The sequence below is a fragment of the Ylistrum balloti genome, unplaced genomic scaffold (genome assembly GCF_031769215.1).
Source record: "Ylistrum balloti isolate Yb309-2 unplaced genomic scaffold, AGI_CSIRO_Ybal_v1 Utg369850, whole genome shotgun sequence".
NCBI lineage: Eukaryota > Metazoa > Mollusca > Bivalvia > Pectinida > Pectinidae > Ylistrum > Ylistrum balloti.
The window spans coordinates 2373473-2394133 of NW_026782003.1; the positions used below are offsets into that span (position 1 = coordinate 2373473).

At 34.2% G+C, this 20661-nt stretch overlaps 1 protein-coding gene across 3 annotated transcripts; it reads left to right on the forward strand.

The window, feature by feature from the left end:
- Positions 1–5502: 5502 nt before the first annotated feature.
- Positions 5503–19753, forward strand: LOC132545620 (kelch-like protein 28). Of its 3 annotated transcripts, none has more exons than XR_009554041.1 (6): positions 5503–6256; positions 6818–7255; positions 7647–7872; positions 10407–10643; positions 13375–18581; positions 18612–19753. XR_009554041.1 is itself a non-coding variant. In XM_060209316.1 (5 exons), exons 1-5 carry the CDS (start codon positions 5522–5524, stop codon positions 13857–13859), a joined length of 2121 nt encoding a protein of 706 aa, XP_060065299.1. In that variant the 5' UTR covers positions 5503–5521; the 3' UTR covers positions 13860–19753. The 3 variants fall into 3 exon arrangements, 1 of the variants encoding a protein (XP_060065299.1); XR_009554042.1 differs by having other exon boundaries at positions 13375–18529; XM_060209316.1 differs by having other exon boundaries at positions 13375–19753.
- Positions 19754–20661: the final 908 nt, after the last annotated feature.

Sequence of the window (20661 nt, forward strand, 5' to 3'; positions counted from 1 at the left end):
ATGTCAGGTCATTTATACATGCATACTGTTTACTCTTGTATATTTGTTTAATGATTTTTTTAAATAACCAAGATTGGAACGCTACTGATACTTAAAGATTAGATACTGAGAAGTGCACATTTGGAACTCAAAAATTTAATGCGAACAACTAGGAATTGTGGCACTGACATAGAAGTATATTTCTAAGTTACTGCAGCCTCTTTTACAGAAATATATGAAAATTGTGTGTTTTAGTACTTTCACAATATGTAGGATTAATATGTTTATCCATATTTTGATGAAATAATTTTTGCAGAGATTCTGAGAAAACAGATATCATTTGAAGTTAGATTTTAAAGACAGTGTTGAAATGAATTTAAGGATTGTACCAAGGTGCTTTTTTTGTTTTCATGATTTACATACCTGTTTTTGAAGAAGAGCATTATATTTATAAAAACATTGAGTAAAGTTTGATATTTTGTGAAATATGTTTGTACACAGACACACAAAAATGACAATGGTGATTCCTACGAAATGTTCTTTATTATTTTTGCAGGTTTAAAAATGCATAAAAAATTGTACTGGAAATATAACTCACACAGCAGATCATAATCATAAAAGCTCATCATAATTCATTACCTGTAATAGAAAGCATTTATCTTGTAAAGGAGATCGAAATATTTGTTTAGCTATATAAAAATTATGTATATGATTTTTAGACAACCCGGGTGATGAGAGCTAGTACTCAAAATGTTCTGAAATTCATTCACATTTTGGCTGACAAGTAGTGCAGTTTGATTTGTTTTATTGACATATCAGTGAAACTCTATCATAGTGATTTCCCAGAAATTGTGATTTTCTTTTTTCCTAAGAACATGTTTCTATCCCTTTGATGTATTTATCTAAGTTACATTGCCTATCATACGTTGTTTGATAGAGTTAGTAATGTCACATTAACAAGATCTGTGATTTTACAGAGAATATACTTTTTTTTTCAGTCAGTCTGTTTTCATAAGAATGTAATTTCACACACAAATAAAATCTTAATGCGACATCCAATTGTTTTGTTTTTCATTTTTTTTTTTTTTTTGATTTGTGAAGAAATGTGATGTGTGAAGAAAGAGAAACATGTACATACCTGTTATAGCTGTTGGTGTGTAATAGAACATTAGAGCAAACATATTTGTATGGCAGAAGGTTAGCTGGATTGAGGTGCCTGATTGATTTCATGCAGAATAATAGATAAGGCAGAATAGATAAAGCCTAGACTTTATTTCAACAAAATGTAACCTAAACCTCAAATATCTGAATGGGAAAAAAGTCTTTAATGAAAGATATAAGATTTCGGGGGAAAAAACCTGTAAATATTTAGAATCCTTTTCCTTTAGTTTGGATAATACAAAAGCTGATGAGCAATACAGACCCTGTGGACCTCTTGTCTAACACATGCACATCACCTGTGTGGCCAATAGGTTCCTGGAATATGGATCAGTAAGTGAAATTAATCCCATGCATTATGATAGAGCAAGTGTAAAACAGAAAAGGGTCACATGGTTTGTAGGAATTACTTGCTTACACAATATTCTTATAAAAATCAAATAGACATTTAAGGAAACTTGATCACACTCTAACTAACATTTATCTATATATCTGTGTATTGATCTCTAAGTGACTAAAGAGCAGATTTCCCTGGCTTCAAATTCAGCAGTATTGACCTGCATCAAACTAGGGTGTAATGTGAACACTTTTTATTGCTCAACTGACACAAGAGCAGGATAGAAATAATATCACACATAGGGTAATAAAAACAGATGTCTGGATGGGGCACTTCACTAACATATATAATGTTCCACTACATTACTTTTTTTAATTGCAAACAAATATGTTTTAGCAAAAATATCAGATTTTAAGTCTAATTAATTTTTTTCACATTGAAATTTTAGTACTGATCCTGTTTCTGTATGTTGTGTATTTGTAGCAAATACATATATTATCAACAAATAAGTGCATCAGTGTTACATATTGTGGAAAATTGATAATGCCCTAAAATTTGATTGTGCGAATGTATTAGGTAATTATATCGGTATGTCAGATATTCATGCATATTTCTGGATGTTGACAGGTTAATTCTTATGTCAAAAAAAGATCAAGATGACAGGAAAGACTATTTTTTTCATCAAAATATTGTTTTATGAACAAAGAATAGGTCTGCTGCAGAAAATAAGAAACACTTTGTGATAATTAGTATTTTCGATTTTTTGTTTCAAATCATCCTATGCCCAAACCTATGGATTCAAAGCAATTGAATATTAATTTTGTGATATCAAAAATAAAATCTCCAGTTTTTGATATAAGAAAAAGCATACCCTGCATCAGAAAACCATAAGTATTTTTGACCTGAAAATGTATCTATTTTCTATGTAAGAAATTTTCCTGTTTTATGTTAAAGAAAAGCATTTATTGCAACAGTATTATCTAGAACTAATAAATATATGTTAGAGTGAAAAAATGTCTTGTGTAAAAACATCATTAAATAGTTGAAATTAAACAATGCCTACTCATAGATGAGGACAGGAAAGATAAGAGAATTATAAACTATGGTCTTTGTTGTGCATATGAGATAAAGAAATTAAACGTGTTTGGTACTGATACTAGAGATTGATGATGATAGACCTATAATCATATTTAGTTGAGGTTAAGTATCTCATTATCATTTTAGTAATTTGATGCTATGATCACTATGATACATTGGACACGATTTTTGTCTTTTGAAATTGATCATTTTTCAATAGTTCATTATGCATAAAGAAAGAGAAAATAGTTTTATGCATCCAGCATTGATTCAAATCCGGATTTATGGTCAGCTTTTTCATGTTCCGATTTTAATTTTACATGTACTTCCGGTATTTCCGGTTACCAGAAAGTCCAGCAAATTGATCAGGTAAACATGAAAAACGCCAAAATAACTAGCTTAGATTTTATTACGAAAGTAAGAAAGTATCAAGTAATATTTATGAACGTGGTAGAATGAGATTTTCACACACGTTCAACTTTTGGCTTTTCTGTGAGGTGGCTGGTCAGCCAGTCAATTATGACTGTGCTGTCAACTTAGCCTTGACTTCACGGTTGCACAGTAGATGTCTGGTTTCATTTATACGGTACCCCCGGTACATATGTACTTTTGCTTTGTATTTGGTAATATTAATTAATGCTGCCTAGAGTGGAACGCTTAAGAAACTTTTGAATTCGTATAGTAGGACTTTGATCGAAAATTTCTGTCTTTAAATTACTAAAATGATAATGTGATCCTGTCATTGTTCACATTTATTATTGATATAGGAATAAAGTAAATCAAAATGTAAATATCAATAACAGCATCATCAATGTGAAAATTGACATTAAATGATCATTTTAAAGACAAAGTTTTCCAGTTTTAGTAGGATCAAGTCTATGTTTCACACTGATATCCAGATTCTGTAATATATTTGGGGTTCCGCAGAGTAATACAAATCAACTATGTATGGCATTTGAGCAATCTACCGGTATTAACAGTTGATTTAGCACATTTTGATATGACCGTTTCCAGATAAATATAAATATTTAAAACCATATAAACCGTGAATTGAAAATTCTTGTTTCTTTGCTCAAATTTAGCTGTTCAGGGACATTTTCTGTTTCCACTACTATGACACCCAACCCCTAGGTGACTAACCTATGAGATAAGTCACCCGGTAAATGATTTATGATAAAAATATTTTGTGGGTGATAACGAGGCTGATGGACTTGTGATGTCGCTGGTAACCTCCTCCTGTCGATAATTAGCCACAAAACGTGATTACCATGCTAATTCTATATTTTTCAAACAATAAGTAGATTTTTATTGATATGTCTCCAGAAGGAATGGCTTACAGTTACCCTTATCAGGACTTATTATGAAATTTGCAAGTATAAGTAGCGAAATTTGTCAATTTAAAAACAAATTCCACTGAATTGGTTCTGAACTGCTAGTCTGATTTTATATCTCATTATCAATCAGAAAAATGTGATAATGACTTTAAAACACCAAAGCAGGTGCACATAAATATTTCACTTATTGTACATTTCTTACTTGCAGTACAAACAGAAACTTCTAGGAATTTACAAATAGCTAATAGATCAAATATGAACTTTTCTTTCAAATTTGGATAATTATTTTTACCACATATATACAGAGTATTTACATGAGTAGTGTGATATAAATATGTCAGATAGTGCAATGTATGCTTTTAAAAGAAAGAAATTGTATTGAACAATTTTTTTTATGAATATAAACTATTTAAAGCTTTAATTCCTTGAAGAATGTTTTGCTGTTAGGCTTCTGAAATGCTGAAGCAACTGGCAAGTTATGTGTTCTTTCAGGAATACAGTTTAAGTATTTCAGTATATCTAATTGGGTACATCTGCATTAGTTAATTGGCTGTTTGGAAATCATCAGTCAAATTACTGAAACATGTTAAGTAGTGGAAGAGTGTGTGAAATCACAAAATGTGGAGTTATCATAAAAATAAGTATTTGATAATAATGATAGTTTCTATTTGTACATAGTATATGTAGTGAACTGCCAAATGCATGTTGATTCCGTTGGTACGTAGTACTCATTTTTTAAATTACTTTTATATTGATATAAAAGCATAAGTATATAATACATTCCAATAAAATAAAACCGTTATTCCACAAAATAAAACTTCCACAGAAGAAATTAATTTTCCCAAACATGGTAAATGACAACTCAATTTAGGTTATTGGTATTTCAAAACTAATGTACATAATATATATTACATGTACAAATTACTCTTTGAGAACTGACAGGTGGCATCCTTATTGAATTATCCTTTACCTGTGATAAACTGATGTAGCATTCAGTTTATTTTCAAGTTATAAGATGAGTATTATGTGATCCATACTTATGGCCTGATATGGATAGGGAATTATATATGTCTTGTTCACTTTTAGCTAGACGTGTCAGTGTTGAAAAACACATTAAAAATGTAAGAATACAACCTACATCCTATTGCTTCAAATGAGAGATCCTCCCAACCATGTTACCAGTGACATCACAGTGTTACATGACCTCGCAGCTCAATAAAATTTTGATCAAGTTGAAGTGAATGCTTTGAAGGCCTGAAAATAGGTAACCGGGTATACTGGAATGCCCACAAGCACCTGCTTTGCTTTTAAACAACTCCAAGAAACATTTAATTTCTGTTTTAGAAAAAAGTTCCGAAATTGTGTCTAATGTCCTTTGGTTTCAGTACAAGAAACCAAAATCAGACATAACAAAGAATTTCTATCAACAGAAGGAAGCTGTGATAAAAACATTTGTTGCCAAAATTGGTCTCACTTTCTTAAGCTCTATTCAAATGGATAACTATAAACTACAAGATTCCACAGACATTTGAACAAAATATGGCAACAATTTCATAGCAGTAGATTGACAATTTTTTATTGTTCATACTCTATACTGATAAATTCATTTTGCAGACTTGTGGATTTGACCTTAGTTATGGAAGTCAATAATAATAATCCAGTTGACGATGTGGAACAGAATCATCCTGCTTACCTCAACATGACGGGTAGAAGAGAAACAATGTCCTGGATTAGTCCATCTGAAGACGAGAATCTGACCTGGATAAGTCCAGCTACAGATGAGGAAGGGAATCATCCCAACAATACTAATATTGACCTGGTAGTTGATCTAGATCGGATGGCCTGTAATAGACCAGCTGAAGATGAGGAAGGCAACAGTCTTGACCTCTCTCAGGTAGTTGGAGGGGAAATGATGACAGGCAATAGAGCAATTGAAGATGAGAAATGTAATAGTCGTGACTTCTCTTCAGTAGTTGGGATAGAGAAGAAGACCAGCTGTAGACCCATTGAGGACAAGGAAGGAAATCATCCTGACAATACTACTAATGACCGGATAGTTGTTGGAGAAAAGGTGACCTGCAATAATAGACCAGCGCAAGATGAAGAAGGGAATTGTCTTGACCATACCGACCTGACTTTGATAGTAGGGGGAGAGAAGATGGCCTGCAGTAGAGACAAGTTGTCTAGGACTAGTGATTATTTCAAAGCCATGTTTGACAGTAACATGAAAGAGAGTACCTCAAACTGTATTTCTTTGGAGCAGGTTGACCCAGAAGCCATGAGGATTATTTTGGACTTTCTGGTCACCGGAAGACTGGATTTGACACAGGAGAATGTTCACATTGTCACAGAGGCAGCATGCATGTTTCAGGTACAGTAATAAAATGTGTCTATCACTGCAGTCTTTGATTGTCCTACTTTCCATTAGCCTTCAGATGTTCTTCACAATGGCTCCCAATGTCATTGTCAAGAGGTCTGGAAACCTGGCCTGTTATCTGTTAGCGATACATTTAAGTATACAGGGCTACAAATTTACTAATAATTATAGGTCCTTGTAGATTTGTTGTAACACTATATATTTTCAGATTTTGTATAGACTATTTGGAATAACATAATGAACAAAAATAGCTCTATCAGTTTGTAATTTGAAGTAGTTTTTTGTGTTACTAAATCATTTAGAGCAAAGTTACTTGTGGACTTATGATTATATAGCTGTACAGTATACTTGTATATCCAATTCGGTAGTTAAATAACAGGAAAATTAATCAATTTATTAAAAGATGAAGTCACTGTTTTGTCATTGCAGAATTACCACTGATACCCTCAGTGTACTGTTTATACTAATACCTGGTTATACCTTATTTAAGTACAAATTAGCCATGTCGTATCACTAACACAATTTTTCATATGGAATAAACTGGATATTTTTCAGATCAAGCTTGTAATCAATCAGTGCTGTGAGTTAATGGAGGACTTGCTGAATGATGACAATTGTCTAGCAATCTTGTCACTGGCACACACATTTGCACTGGAAGAACTTTTTCTCAAAGCCAAACGACACAGTCTGTGGTATTTTTCAGATGTTGTACACACATCCAATTTCGTAGATATAGATATACATCTTCTGTGTCAGATTCTGCTGGACAGGAAACTAGTTGTCGAATCAGAAATGAAGGTTTATAACGCAATAGAAAAATGGGTGTCCCATGATATCACAGTAAGGAAAGCACATTTGAAAGAGTTACTGCCCTTGATTCGAAAGGAAACCCTAACTGATGAAGAGATTTCTACATTAAAGCAAAAATTACTAATACAAGACTATCAGCATGTGTTTGATAACTTGGATACATCAGCAGCGTCTGAGATAAAGGTATGTGAACCAATATGAATGATGATATAGAACATTAAGAAGTTGGTGAATAAGTAAGCATTGAGAAATATCATGAATATATCCAACATAATTACATACCTCTTGACTGTCTTCTTCAACTATTTTATATGGTTTTATACATGGCATAGTCATTCTCGATTCATTCTCAGTAAGTTTGTATAGAAGATGGATCTCAGCCCCCTGGGGTGAGAGGGGCAGACTCAATATGGGAAATAGAGCAAATACTGACACCTGACTTTTCAAGATGTTCTGTAATAGATAATGGCTTACAGAAGAACCACAGAAACAGATTTAATCTTTTGTTTTTATTCTAGAAAATACATAATTTAAATATATCTTTGTTACCTCAATGTACCTTAAATGTTTGCAGAAATATCGACAAATTCCATACTGTCTTTGGAGTCTTGGGGGACAAGATGACCCATATGATGATGATATTTACGCCTCTGATGATGAACCAGATGTTGAACCTCCACCAAAAATCCTTAAACTCAGTGACATTGACACAACGTGTACTTTTGAGAGTGTTGGGATGGATGAACAGGATCACCCATCTGTTATACAACAGGAAACTGGCTATAGTGTCTGTGTGTGTGGTAAGTCTGTTATACAACAGGAAACTGGCTATAGTGTCTGTGTGTGTGGTAAGTCTGTTATACAACAGGAAACTGGCTATAGTGTGTGTGGTAAGTCTGTTATACAACAGGAAACTGGCTATAGTGTCTGTGGTAAGTCTGTTATACAACAGGAAACTGGCTATAGTGTCTGTGTCTGTAGTAAGTCTGTTATACAACAGAAAACTGGCTATAGTGTCTGTCTGTAGTAAGTCTGTTATACAACAGAAAACTGTCTATAGTGTCTGTGTGTGTGGTAAGTCTGTTATACAACAGGAAACTGGCTATAGTGTCTGTGTGTGTGGTAAGTCTGTTATACAACAGGAAACTGGCTATATTGTCTGTGTGTGTGGTAAGTCTGTTATACAACAGGAAACTGGCTATACTGTCTGTGTCTGTAGTAAGTCTGTTATACAACAGAAAACTGTCTATAGTGTCTGTGTGTGTGGTAATTCTGTTATACAACAGAAAACTGGCTATAGTGTCTGTGTCTGTAGTAAGTCTGTTATACAACAGAAAACTGGCTATAGTGTCTGTCTGTGGTAAGTCTGTTATACAACAGGAAACTGGCTATAGTGTCTGTGTGTGTGGTAAGTCTGTTATACAACAGAAAACTGGCTATAGTGTCTGTGGTAAGTCTGTTATACAACAGGAAACTGGCTATAGTGTCTGTGTCTGTAGTAAGTCTGTTATATAACAGAAAACTGGCTATAGTGTCTGTGTGTGTGGTAAGTCTGTTATACAACAGAAAACTGGCTATAGTGTCTGTGTCTGTAGTAAGTCTGTTATACAACAGAAAACTGGCTATAGTGTCTGTGTGTGTGGTAAGTCTGTTACACAACAGGAAACTGGCTATAGTGTCTGTGTCTGTAGTAAGTCTGTTATAAAACGGAAAACTGGCTATAGTGTCTGTCTGTAGCAAGTCTGTTATACAACAGGAAACTGGCTATAGTGTCTGTGTTTGTGGTAAGTCTGGTATACAACAGGCCTGTGTTACCAGTGAGTGTGTGAAACTGTTGCTAAGATTAACAATGGTTCCAGTCTCCATATGCAAAGAAATTTTAGAAATATTCCTTTTCTATTAAATGTTATATTGCCATTTGTAAAATGACTTTAATCATCCCATTATTTTTTATGACAAAATAGTTATATTTCATTGATGCTGGGATGTTTCAGTTGAGGAATGTAGTGAGCAAAGTATACAATAGATAAAGGTAATAGCTTACTTGTTGTTGAATTAAAACATAAATTGACTGGTGTCAACTAGGTGAGTATAGTCACTGATATCAGAATGTTAGACAATACACCTGAAATGACAACACCTTTTTAAAATTGGCCACTTTAAAGTATTTACCATTTAATGTTGTTGTTTGGCAGGGGAGGGTCTGCAACAGTACAATTGGTTAGAACATTGTCCTACATAATCTAAGGTGAAAATCCAAGGTGCGTGGTTTGACGTTCTTTACATGTGCCAGCATAACAGTCTGTACTGATATGGGTGTGTCCTTTGGCCAGACACTTTACCAACTGCTGTGGATAACTTGTGATGCACCTTATAGATATTGTTCATCTGTCAGTTATCAGGCCAATAAATTCAACAACAACTAAAGCAATTTCAGTCACTCTTCTGTCCATCTTCAGAATTCCAGTTTTTAGCCCACTTGGCTGTTTGGGCGAAATGGCCATGATATTTGGGTGGTAGTTTGTTTAAATGAAACCAGACAAAGTTTACTAAAAGAAATCACTTTGACCCATATTCAGGTCACAGGAGTAGAATTTATAAACACCTTACAACAACATCTGATTAGCCAAAAAAACCAGAAGCATTTTTGGACAATGTTTTGCTGTGAACATTGATTGTTTTTTAGATGAACATTGGTGATGCAGGTCTATTTGGCCTCTTGTTGTTTAGACATAAGGCCTATTCCACTGACAGGAAACCCAGAAATCCAGGTTTTGTTTAAAGATAATGGCTATTCAAGTAAAACCTCTATCTAACCAAGGAAATCCAGGTTTTATTTTTTGGGTAAGGGCTATTTCTATTGAACATTTGTTCCACCCCACCACTCCAGGTTTTGTTGAGAGTAAGGGCTGGCTATTCCAGTAAATTATCTATCCCAGACCAGAACTGAAATTTGACATCTAAATGGTTGAATTTTAAATATGTTAAGAATAATAGACAGACAACAAAACCATAGATAAAAATGATTTATTTTGGACTCAGAGCCCTGGGGTCAAGTAGATGTCTTACTAATATATCCCAATATATTAGAACGAATTCAAAGGGGAAAAAATGTAGTGTACAGAACAAAGATGTGATCAAAAGTAGCAAAGAAGTTATATAGTAGTATTTCAATACTGTGATAACTTTTTCTATTTAAAACTACTTATATATATATACAGTATGTCACTGAGGAAAATGTACTGAAATATAAAATGTATGTGAGGGTAAAGACAATGTCTTCTTAACTGCTGTGTTTAGGTTATCAATAAATATGATTTTATTATGTCTGCAGATAAGGATGTATATGTCAGTGGAGGCTTGACTTCTCTGGGCCCTGGCAGAAACAGTTGGCTGATGGATGTTTGGAAACTTGACACGTTTACTGCTGTCTGGGAGGTTGTGACTCAGCTTCGATCACCACGGCGACATCACACTATGATCACTGTGGGCGATTCCCTTATCCTGTTAGGGGGGTTTGGGAAGTATCGTATGAAACTGAAAACCTGTGAAGAGTTTAATATCAAAACAGGTACGATTCAACTTTATAGATTTTAGTGACATCTAGCTGGGGTATCCTTCCACCTGACAATAGTTTACATTGTGTACATACCCATATAGGATCCTACAGGAGTCTCCATTTATGAAATGATAAATAACAAATTTCATATACATGTATCCCATACAAACTGGAATCGATGGGAGGAGGGGATGTTATTGTTTTTTCTCTTCATCCATCTGTTGCTCCATTCTTGAGAGATTTTCATCACACTTAACATGCTTAACAAGCATCAAATATCTTGGACAAGTTCAAGTTTCAGGGTTGTTGGGTCAAGGTCACTGTTACTATTTTTAGGAAATTATTGTCAGTGCTCTGGTTGCTTCATTTCTCAAGGGATTCTTATCAAGCTTCACACATTCATAAAGCATCATAATATCTTGCACTAGATTCAGTTTTAGGGTTGTTTGGTCATGATTACTGTTATTATTTTTTAGAAAGTCTTGGTAAGCTCTCTTTATTCCTTATTACATTTTAATTAGACCTCACACACAAATGACTATAATATCTCGGACAAGTTGTAGTTAAGTGTTGTTAGGTGAGGGTCAATGTCACTTACTATATCTAGAAAATCATTGTAAGTACTCTAACATCTTGCCTCTGTGTGGGATATTCATCAAAATTTACTCCGTTATAAAGCAGTAATAGGTCTCGAATAAGTTTAAATTTCAGGGATGCTGAGTCAAGGTCATATGAGGTATTTTAAGAAAATTCTGATTAGTGCTATAGTGCCATTATTTCTTACAGGATGTTGATCACTTCTTACAGGATGTTGATTACTTCTTACAGGATGTTGATAACTTCTTACAGGATGTTGATCACTTCTTACAGGATGTTGATCACTTCTTACAGGATGTTGATCACTTCTTACAGGATGTTGATTACTTCTTACAGGATGTTGATCACTTCTTACAGGATGTTGATTACTTCTTACAGGATGTTGATCACTTCTTACAGGATGTTGATCACTTCTTACAGGATGTTGACCACTTCTTACAGAATGTTCATTATTCCTAACAGGATGTTGATAACTTCTTACAGGATGTTCATTATTCCTAACAGGATGTTGATAACTTCTTACAGGATGTTGATCACTTCTTACAGGATGTTGATCACTTCTTACAGGATGTTGATCACTACTACATCACTTCACTATGTTGATCACTTCTTACAGGATGTTCATTATTCCTAACAGGATGTTGATCACTTCTTACAGGATGTTGATTATTCCTAACAGGATGTTGATCACTTCTTACAGGATGTTGACCACTTCTTACAGGATGTTGATCACTATGTTGATCACTTCTTACAGGATGTTCATTATTCCTAACAGGATGTTGATCACTTCTTACAGGATATTGATTATTCCTAACAGGATGTTGATTATTCCTAACAGGATGTTGATAACTTCTTACAGGATATTGATTATTCCTAACAGGATGTTGATTATTCCTAACAGGATGTTGATCACTTTTTACAGGATGTTCATTATTCCTAACAGGATGTTGATAACTTCTTACAGGATGTTCATTATTCCTAACAGGATGTTGATAACTTCTTACAGGATGGTGATCACTTCTTACAGGATGTTCATTATTCCTAACAGGACGTTGATCACTTCTTACAGGATGTTGATCACTTCTTACAGGATGTTGATCACTTCTTACAGGATGTTGACCACTTCTTACAGAATGTTCATTATTCCTAACAGGATGTTGATCACTTCTTACAGGATGTTGATCACTTCTTACAGGATGTTCATTATTCCTAACAGGATGTTGATCACTTCTTACAGGATGTTGATTATTCCTAACAGGATGTTGATAACTTCTTACAGGATGTTGATCACTTCTTACAGGATGTTGATCACTTCTTACAGGATGTTGATTATTCCTAACAGGATGTTGATCACTTCTTACAGGATGTTCATTATTCCTAACAGGATGTTGATCACTTCTTACAGGATGTTCATTATTCCTAACAGGATGTTGATCACTTCTTACAGGATGTTGATCACTTCTTACAGGATGTTCATTATTCCTAACAGGATGTTGATCACTTCTTACAGGATGTTGATCACTTCTTACAGGATGTTGATTATTCCTAACAGGATGTTGATAACTTCTTACAGGATGTTGACCACTTCTTACAGGATGTTCATTATTCCTAACAGGATGTTGACCACTTCTTACAGGATGTTCATTATTCCTAACAGGATGTTGATAACTTCTTACAGGATGTTCATTATTCCTAACAGGATGTTGATAACTTCTTACAGGATGTTAATCATTCTTCACAGGATGTTGATCATTTCTTACAGGATTTTGATCGAACCTCACACACTTATAAATAAATTCTTGTGATACTCCATTTATGTATTTTGAAAAAGTCTTATTAAGATGAAGGCAATTATGTGAATTATTTGGTATGCATGAAATCTGATTATATTGACAAAATTTCAGTCAAGAATCTCTGAATGATTTAAACAGTAAAGACTTGGTGGGTAAAAATTATAGAAAAACTAATCTTCCTTTGAATCTATGAAACATACTATTGGATGTCGAGTATGGAACTTTTCTATTTTGTACTTCTGTATTTTAATTCAGTTGAATTGATTACTATATATATTTCATATTGACAGTGTTGCTAAATTAAGGTCACTCATAAATAAGATATATTATCATTTTTTTGTTTCATTTTTCAGGAGAATGGAAGGATTTACCACCAATGCCAGAAGAATCGTTTTTGATCGCTGCATGTGCTACATCATCAAACCGGATATATGCCTTCAAATCTCATGCCTTTTACTACGACTTAGGATCAGACCACTGGACCAAGGTGGCATCCTCTATATACAGCATCAGGAAACTAGTACCCTCCAGTGCTATCTACATACCCAGTAAGGACTGCGTCTTCATTATTTCCCGCTACCACAAAGATCTGGTGCGTTTCGATCTGGGTACACAAACCCTGACGACTGTTGGACAGTTTAGATATGGAGAGGCTGTCAGCAATGCTGTTGCACATAGGGGAAGGTTGTACCGCTTCTCTGCTCCATTGGTCAATCATGTTCTGGAGTGGTATGATATCATAAAAGAAGAATTCTGTTGTAGGTCTGAATTTGTCAATGGAATCTCTGTGCTTAATTTCCATCTCCTACCTATTCCAGACATGTTAGATGAAAAGTAACAAGGGTTTTGATTATCTGGATCATAAATAAAACTCTTGGTATGTCGATGTCATTGATTGTTATCACATGGCTTAAACCACATGTTGGTATTGTTCAGATTTTAAAATGTTGGCGCAGTTATTTTATATTTCTGGAGCCAGCATCATAGGAAATTACTAATGGATAGTTTGGAACTCTTTTATATTGTTACCTTTTTTTTTTTTTTTTTTTCTAAATTATAAGGAAAACATAAAGCACTCTGCATATTAAAGTATATGCTTAAAAACCTTCAATTGACCTATTTGTAGACTGCAGATCAATTGTCAACAATTTGACAGTGTTGTCTGTTTACCTATATATAGATCAATCAATTGTCATGAGTTGACAGTGTTGTCAATTGACCTATATGTAGACCCATCAGTTGTCAGTGAGTTCACAGTGTTGTCTGTTGACCTATATGTAGACCCACCAGTTGTCAATGATTTGACAGTGTTGTCAATTAACCTATATGTAGACCCATTAGTTGTCAATGAATTCAGTGTTGTCAGTTGACCTATATGTAGACCCATCAGTTGTCAATGGGTTGACAGTGTTGTCAATTAACCTATATGTAGACCCATTAGTTGTCAATGAATTCAATGTTGTCAATTGACCTATATGTAGACCCATCAGTTGTCAGTGAGTTCACAGTGTTGTCTGTTGACCTATATGTAGACCCACCAGTTGTCAATGAGTTGACAGTGTTGTCAATTAACCTATATGTAGACCCATTAGTTGTCAATGAATTCAGTGTTGTCAGCTGACCTATATGTAGACCCATCAGTTGTCAATGGGTTGACAGTGTTGTCAATTAACCTATATGTAGACCCATTAGTTGTCAATGAATTCAATGTTGTCAATTGACCTATATGTAGACCCATCAGTTGTCAATGAGTTCAGTGTTGTCAATTAACCTATATGTAGACCTATTAGTTGTCATTCGTTTGACAGTGTTGTCAGTTGACCTATATGTAGACCAGTCAGTTGTCAGTGAGTTCACAGTGTTGTCTGTTGACCTATATGTAGACCCATCAGTTGTCAATGAGTTGACAGTGTTGTCAATTAACCTATATGTAGACCCATCAGTTGTCAATGGGTTCAGTATTGTCAATTAACCTATATGTAGACCTATTAGTTGTCATTCGTTTGACAGTGTTGTCAGTTGACCTTCATGTAGATTAATCAGTCATCAGGGAGTTCAGTTGACAGTATTGTCAGTTGACCTATATGTAGACCCATTAATTGTCTGTGAGCAGACATTATTGTGAGTTAACCTATATATAGACCCATCAGTTGTCTGTGAGCAGACATTATTGTGAGTTAACCTTTATGTAGACTCATCAGTTGTCTGTAAGCAGACATTATTGTGAGTTAACCTATATATAGACCCATCAGTTGTCTGTGAGCAGACATTATTGTGAGTTAACCTATATGTAGACCCATCAGTTGTCTGTGAGCAGACATTATTGTGAGTTGACTTATATGTAGACTCATCAGTTGTCTGTGAGCAGACATTATTGTGAGTTGACCTTTATGTAGACTCATCAGTTGTCTGTAAGCAGACATTATTGTGAGTTAACCTATATATAGACCCATCAGTTGTCTGTGAGCAGACATTATTGTGAGTTAACCTATATGTAGACCCATCAGTTGTCTGTGAGCAGACATTATTGTCAGTTGACTTATATGTAGACTCATCAGTTGTCTGTGAGCAGACATTATTGTGAGTTGACCTTTATGTAGACTCATCAGTTGTCTGTAAGCAGACATTATTGTGAGTTGACCTATATATAGACCCATCAGTTGTCTGTGAGCAGACATTATTGTGAGTTAACCTATATGTAGACCCATCAGTTGTCTGTGAGCAGACATTATTGTGAGTTGACTTAAATGTAGACTCATCAGTTGTCTGTGAGCAGACATTATTGTGAGTTGACCTATATATAGACCCATCAGTTGTCTGTGAGCAGACATTATTGTGAGTTAACCTATATGTAGACCCATCAGTTGTCTGTGAGCAGACATTATTGTGAGTTGACCTATGTGTAGACTCATCAGTTATCTGTGTTAACATTAGCTCATCTGGCTTTAGAGACCAAGTGAGTTTTTGTTGAAAAATTTGTTGAAACACTCAAACAACTTCGGAATGAATTGAATCATGATATTTGGCTGGTAGAAAGATTCCTAGGATGAAGCTTAATAAAGTTTGAGAAAAGGAACCACCGTAACCCAAAGTTATTAGGGTTAAATTTGTCTTTAAGAAAAATGAAACATCAGTCTCGATGAATTATGTAAGCCTTTGGCTAGAGTGTTATAAACTTGATAGTTTTTAAACTGATATAGACTAGTTTGATTTTTAACTGCTTTGAATTAAGAGCAATGGTACGAAATCTTGCATGCTGTAAAAAGTGGAGAATACCAGATGTGGGATTTACTTTGGGCCTCTTATTCTTTAAATGGCACCTAATGTTTGTTCAAGTTTTGAGAACAAAATAAATATTTGATCTTGTTAGAGATTTCAAAATGTAAAGCACACATTTGGAGATCTCAAAATGTAAAGCACACATTTGAAGATCTCAAAATGTAAAGCACACATTTGGAGATCTCAAAATGTAATGCACACATTTGGAGATCTCAAAATGTAAAGCACACATTTGGAGATCTCAGAATGTAAAGCACACATTTGGAGATCTTCATTTTTGTGTCTTTAAAGAAGAACTTTTAACAAATAAGCTAGCAAAGTGCAATTGTGTTTTTTTTTAATTGGACTTGTTGAATTCAAATGGTGGGATTTTGATGTTTCAATATAATACATTATTTGTAATACACTTCGTTGGTATTCTCTCTATATATGGCACATGTGACCTGACTTTATTTTCTACATCAAATAGCATAGCATATGTGTCAAATACAGAGAGACTATTACATGTACAGCACATCAAATTCCAGTGTTTAGAATGACAGGATTGATTGAATATGCTGTGATAGTGAGTTTTCCATTTTTCTGTGTGTGAAATGGAATTGGTGCTTTAACTTTTACCTCTTATGAACAATGTTATGACCAGGAAGTAATTTTGTTTTACTTATTTGAATCTATCGTGATTTATTAATGTTTTGCCAGTTATAATATGTATCTTAATACTTATTAGTTCATTGAAACTTTGTACTGGGGATAAAAATAATGTGTTAAGGGTATAAATTATCCACAGAAGCGATTTCACAAAATGAAATTAAAACTTTCACAAAAGCATATTCATGTTAAAATAAGTACCTGCAGGTGACAAGGCTCACATAAATTTACCCTACACCCTGATTTTTAATTTTAAATATGATAAGTGTCATCTTTGACCGTTAAAAATTGACTTAACCAAACATAATCTAATAAGATGAAGATGTTGATGTAATGATACCGTGGTGTGTAAATGAACCAAATCTATTTAAGGATGGTTCAAGGGTTGATTATAAAATGTATCAGGATATTATCCACTTTACTATAAGAGGATATTGGTGGCCACAGTTATTGATACCTCTGTATATCCTTTACAATAATGGGATATTGGTGGCCACAGTTATTGATACCTCTGTATATACTTTACTATAAGAGGATATTGGTGGCCACAGTTATTGATACCTCTGTATATCCTTTACAATAACGGGATATTGGTGGCCACAGTTATTGATACCTCTGTATATACTTTACTATAAGAGGATATTGGTGGCCACAGTTATTGATACCTCTGTATATACTTTACTATAAGAGGATATTGGTGGCCACAGTTATTGATACCTCTGTATATACTTTACAATAACGGGATATTGGTGGCCACAGTTATTGATACCTCTGTATATACTTTACTATAAGAGGATATTGGTGGCCACAGTTATTGATACCTCTGTATATCCTTTACAGTAACAGGATATTGGTGGCCACAGTTATTGATGCCTCTGTATATACTTTACTACAAGAGGATATTGGTGGCCACAGTTATTGATACCTCTGTATATCCTTTACAATAACAGGATATTGGTGGCCACAGTTATTGATACCTCTGTATATACTTTACTATAAGAGGATATTGGTGGCCACAGTTATTGATACCTCTGTATATACTTTACTATAAGAGGATATTGGTGGCCACAGTTATTGATACCTCTGTATATACTTTACTATAAGAGGATATTGGTGGCCACAGTTATTGATACCTCTGTATATACTTTACTATAAGAGGATATTGGTGGCCACAGTTATTGATACCTCTGTATATACTTTACTATAAGAGGATATTGGTGGCCACAGTTATTGATACCTCTGTATATACTTTACTATAAGAGGATATTGGTGGCCACAGTTATTGATACCTCTGTATATACTTTACTATAAGAGAATATTGGTGGCCACATTTATTGATACCTCTGTATATACTTGACTATAAGAGGATATTGGTGGCCACAGTTATTGATACCTCTGTATATCCTTTACAATAACAGGATATTGGTGGCCACAGTTATTGATACCTCTGTATATACTTTACTATAAGAGGATATTGGTGGCCACAGTTATTGATACATCTGTATATACTTTACTATAAGAGGATATTGGTGGCCACAGTTATTGATACCTCTGTATATACTTTACTATAAGAGGATATTGGTGGCCCAGGCTATTGATATCTCTGTATATACTTTACTATAAGAGGATATTGGTGGCCACAGTTATTGATACCTCTGTATAGGTGGCCACAGTTATTGATACCTCTGTATATACTTTACTATAAGAGGATATTGTTGGCCACAGTTAATGATTTAATGAATATATTTCTGATCCAGTTGGAATCAAAATTTTACAGAGAATCTTAATAACAAATGAATGTTATGTTTCATTGAATTCATATGAATTTAAAACTGATATAATATTTTGTTAAGATTTGTCATAGATACAAGTATATTTTTATATTCAATAATTTTCAAACAGCAATTCTGAAAATATTTCATGTTTTTGAATGAAGGAATGGTTCATTGATAAGATCACAATGCTTTATGGACATCTGTTATTATAAGTTAGATGAAGTATTAATAGAGTATACAGAACTTATTGTCAAGATACAAGTAACCTAGCTCTATATTATATTTCCAGATAAAGATACCTTTAATTTGCTTTTATTATCATGGACAATATAACAACACTCACAACTGCAGGTTATAGAAATCCTTTTTAATTATGTAGATTACTCTTTCTTTTGATATTTCATGAATGGGATAAAACTATCAAAAAATTACATTTTCCCTCACCTGATAGTGCCATGGTACTAGAATGAAAAGTGATATGGGAAAAAACAAGCAAAAAAAGAAAACAAACGAGAGATGCATTTTAAAAAAGTCTTCAATTCACAGCATCCTTGAAAAATACATCCCTTTTGTACAATTTTTTTTTTTGGTAGGACCAGGACAATTTGGAACATGGATAATAAACAACCTATGCAGTATATGGTGTGCAGTATTTTGACAAGGTTTTAGTTGTAAAGGATTTTTTGAATGAAAAAAACCCTGATAAGTCAAAGAAGTACAGTTACAATGCCTAATAAGTATTTATCCAAGAACTTCAGTTTGGGTTCCTTGCACAATAAATTGAGTGGGAGGGTAGGAGAGCAAGGAGCATAAGTTGTATTTTTTTTCCTTTTGATACATATCAATATACCATTTACACTTGTTACTGTGTGGTTTTAATAAGACCTATTGGAGTTTTCCAGACTCCAAAATATTTCCACAGCATGTTAAAATCTACACATTACCATGTACCGTTTGTTGAATTTTTACTCTTGTTGAACAATATTCCTTATGTTTTTTACATTTCCAATAAAGTTGATTTTTAAGTCAATGTTGTCATTGTTATCTCTGTTGTTGTCAGGTACATGTATATAGATCATACAGTGTGTGGTGGTTTTGCCTGACAGTCAAGTGTTTGATGAACTGATGAGAATATACCTTTGTAGGTCGTTTACAAAGACAAAGACAGATATCAATCGCAACAAACTCGGGGTAAGTTGTTAATTCATTTATTGGTTCGTTGGCTCTAGTCCCTGTTAGTATGTTAGTTTGGTGGTTGTTTATACAGAGCAGAAAGTCTAGGTTTCAATCAGTAAACATTTTCTTTATCAATATACTATACTGGTGGTTACAGCAAACAATACACTCTCGTTATCACCACTCAAATAATGGAGCAGAGACGAACAGCTAGTCATTCCTCAATAACACATCAGGACTTTCTCTCCGGACATTTCCTTGTCGGGCCGACCTGCGGGCACCCATTGACCACAAGTGACCATAGGCTAGTGAACGCTTACATGACCTGCATCATTACACATCCTGTTTGTGACTTTAAATGTTTGGTCATAGCTGTAAAGTTGCAAGCTCCCAGATGTCTGCCCTTAAACGACCTGTACTCGAGAGTATGTGTTTCAACACCTCTCAGCAGGCCGTTCCATACAACACCCAACACCACTATTAATGTCACATAATCATCAAACATTGTGTAATATGGATCATCAATTTTAAATATTATGGTAATGCTATTACGTAATGACCATTAATTTGCTACAATAATTCATTGATGTACAAAATAGAAGACTGAACATCCTTCTGTATTACCATCAGAACTTGGTGTATACGGATGAGGAATGCAGCTAGGCTAAGACAGTGTTTAGTAATCCAATCATTAACAGGAATACATATACATTTCTTTTGCAAAGACCAATCTTAAACAGATGTAACTTCTCAAGGATGCCG

Coding starts and splice junctions, on each gene's coding strand:
- LOC132545620 (XM_060209316.1), top strand. CDS start 5,522: ATGGAAGTCAATAATAATAATCCAGTTGACGATGTGGAACAGAATCAT. Junction 6,257..6,817: donor AGGCAGCATGCATGTTTCAG/GTACAGTAATAA, acceptor GATATTTTTCAG/ATCAAGCTTGTAATCAATCA. Junction 7,256..7,646: donor CAGCAGCGTCTGAGATAAAG/GTATGTGAACCA, acceptor AAATGTTTGCAG/AAATATCGACAAATTCCATA.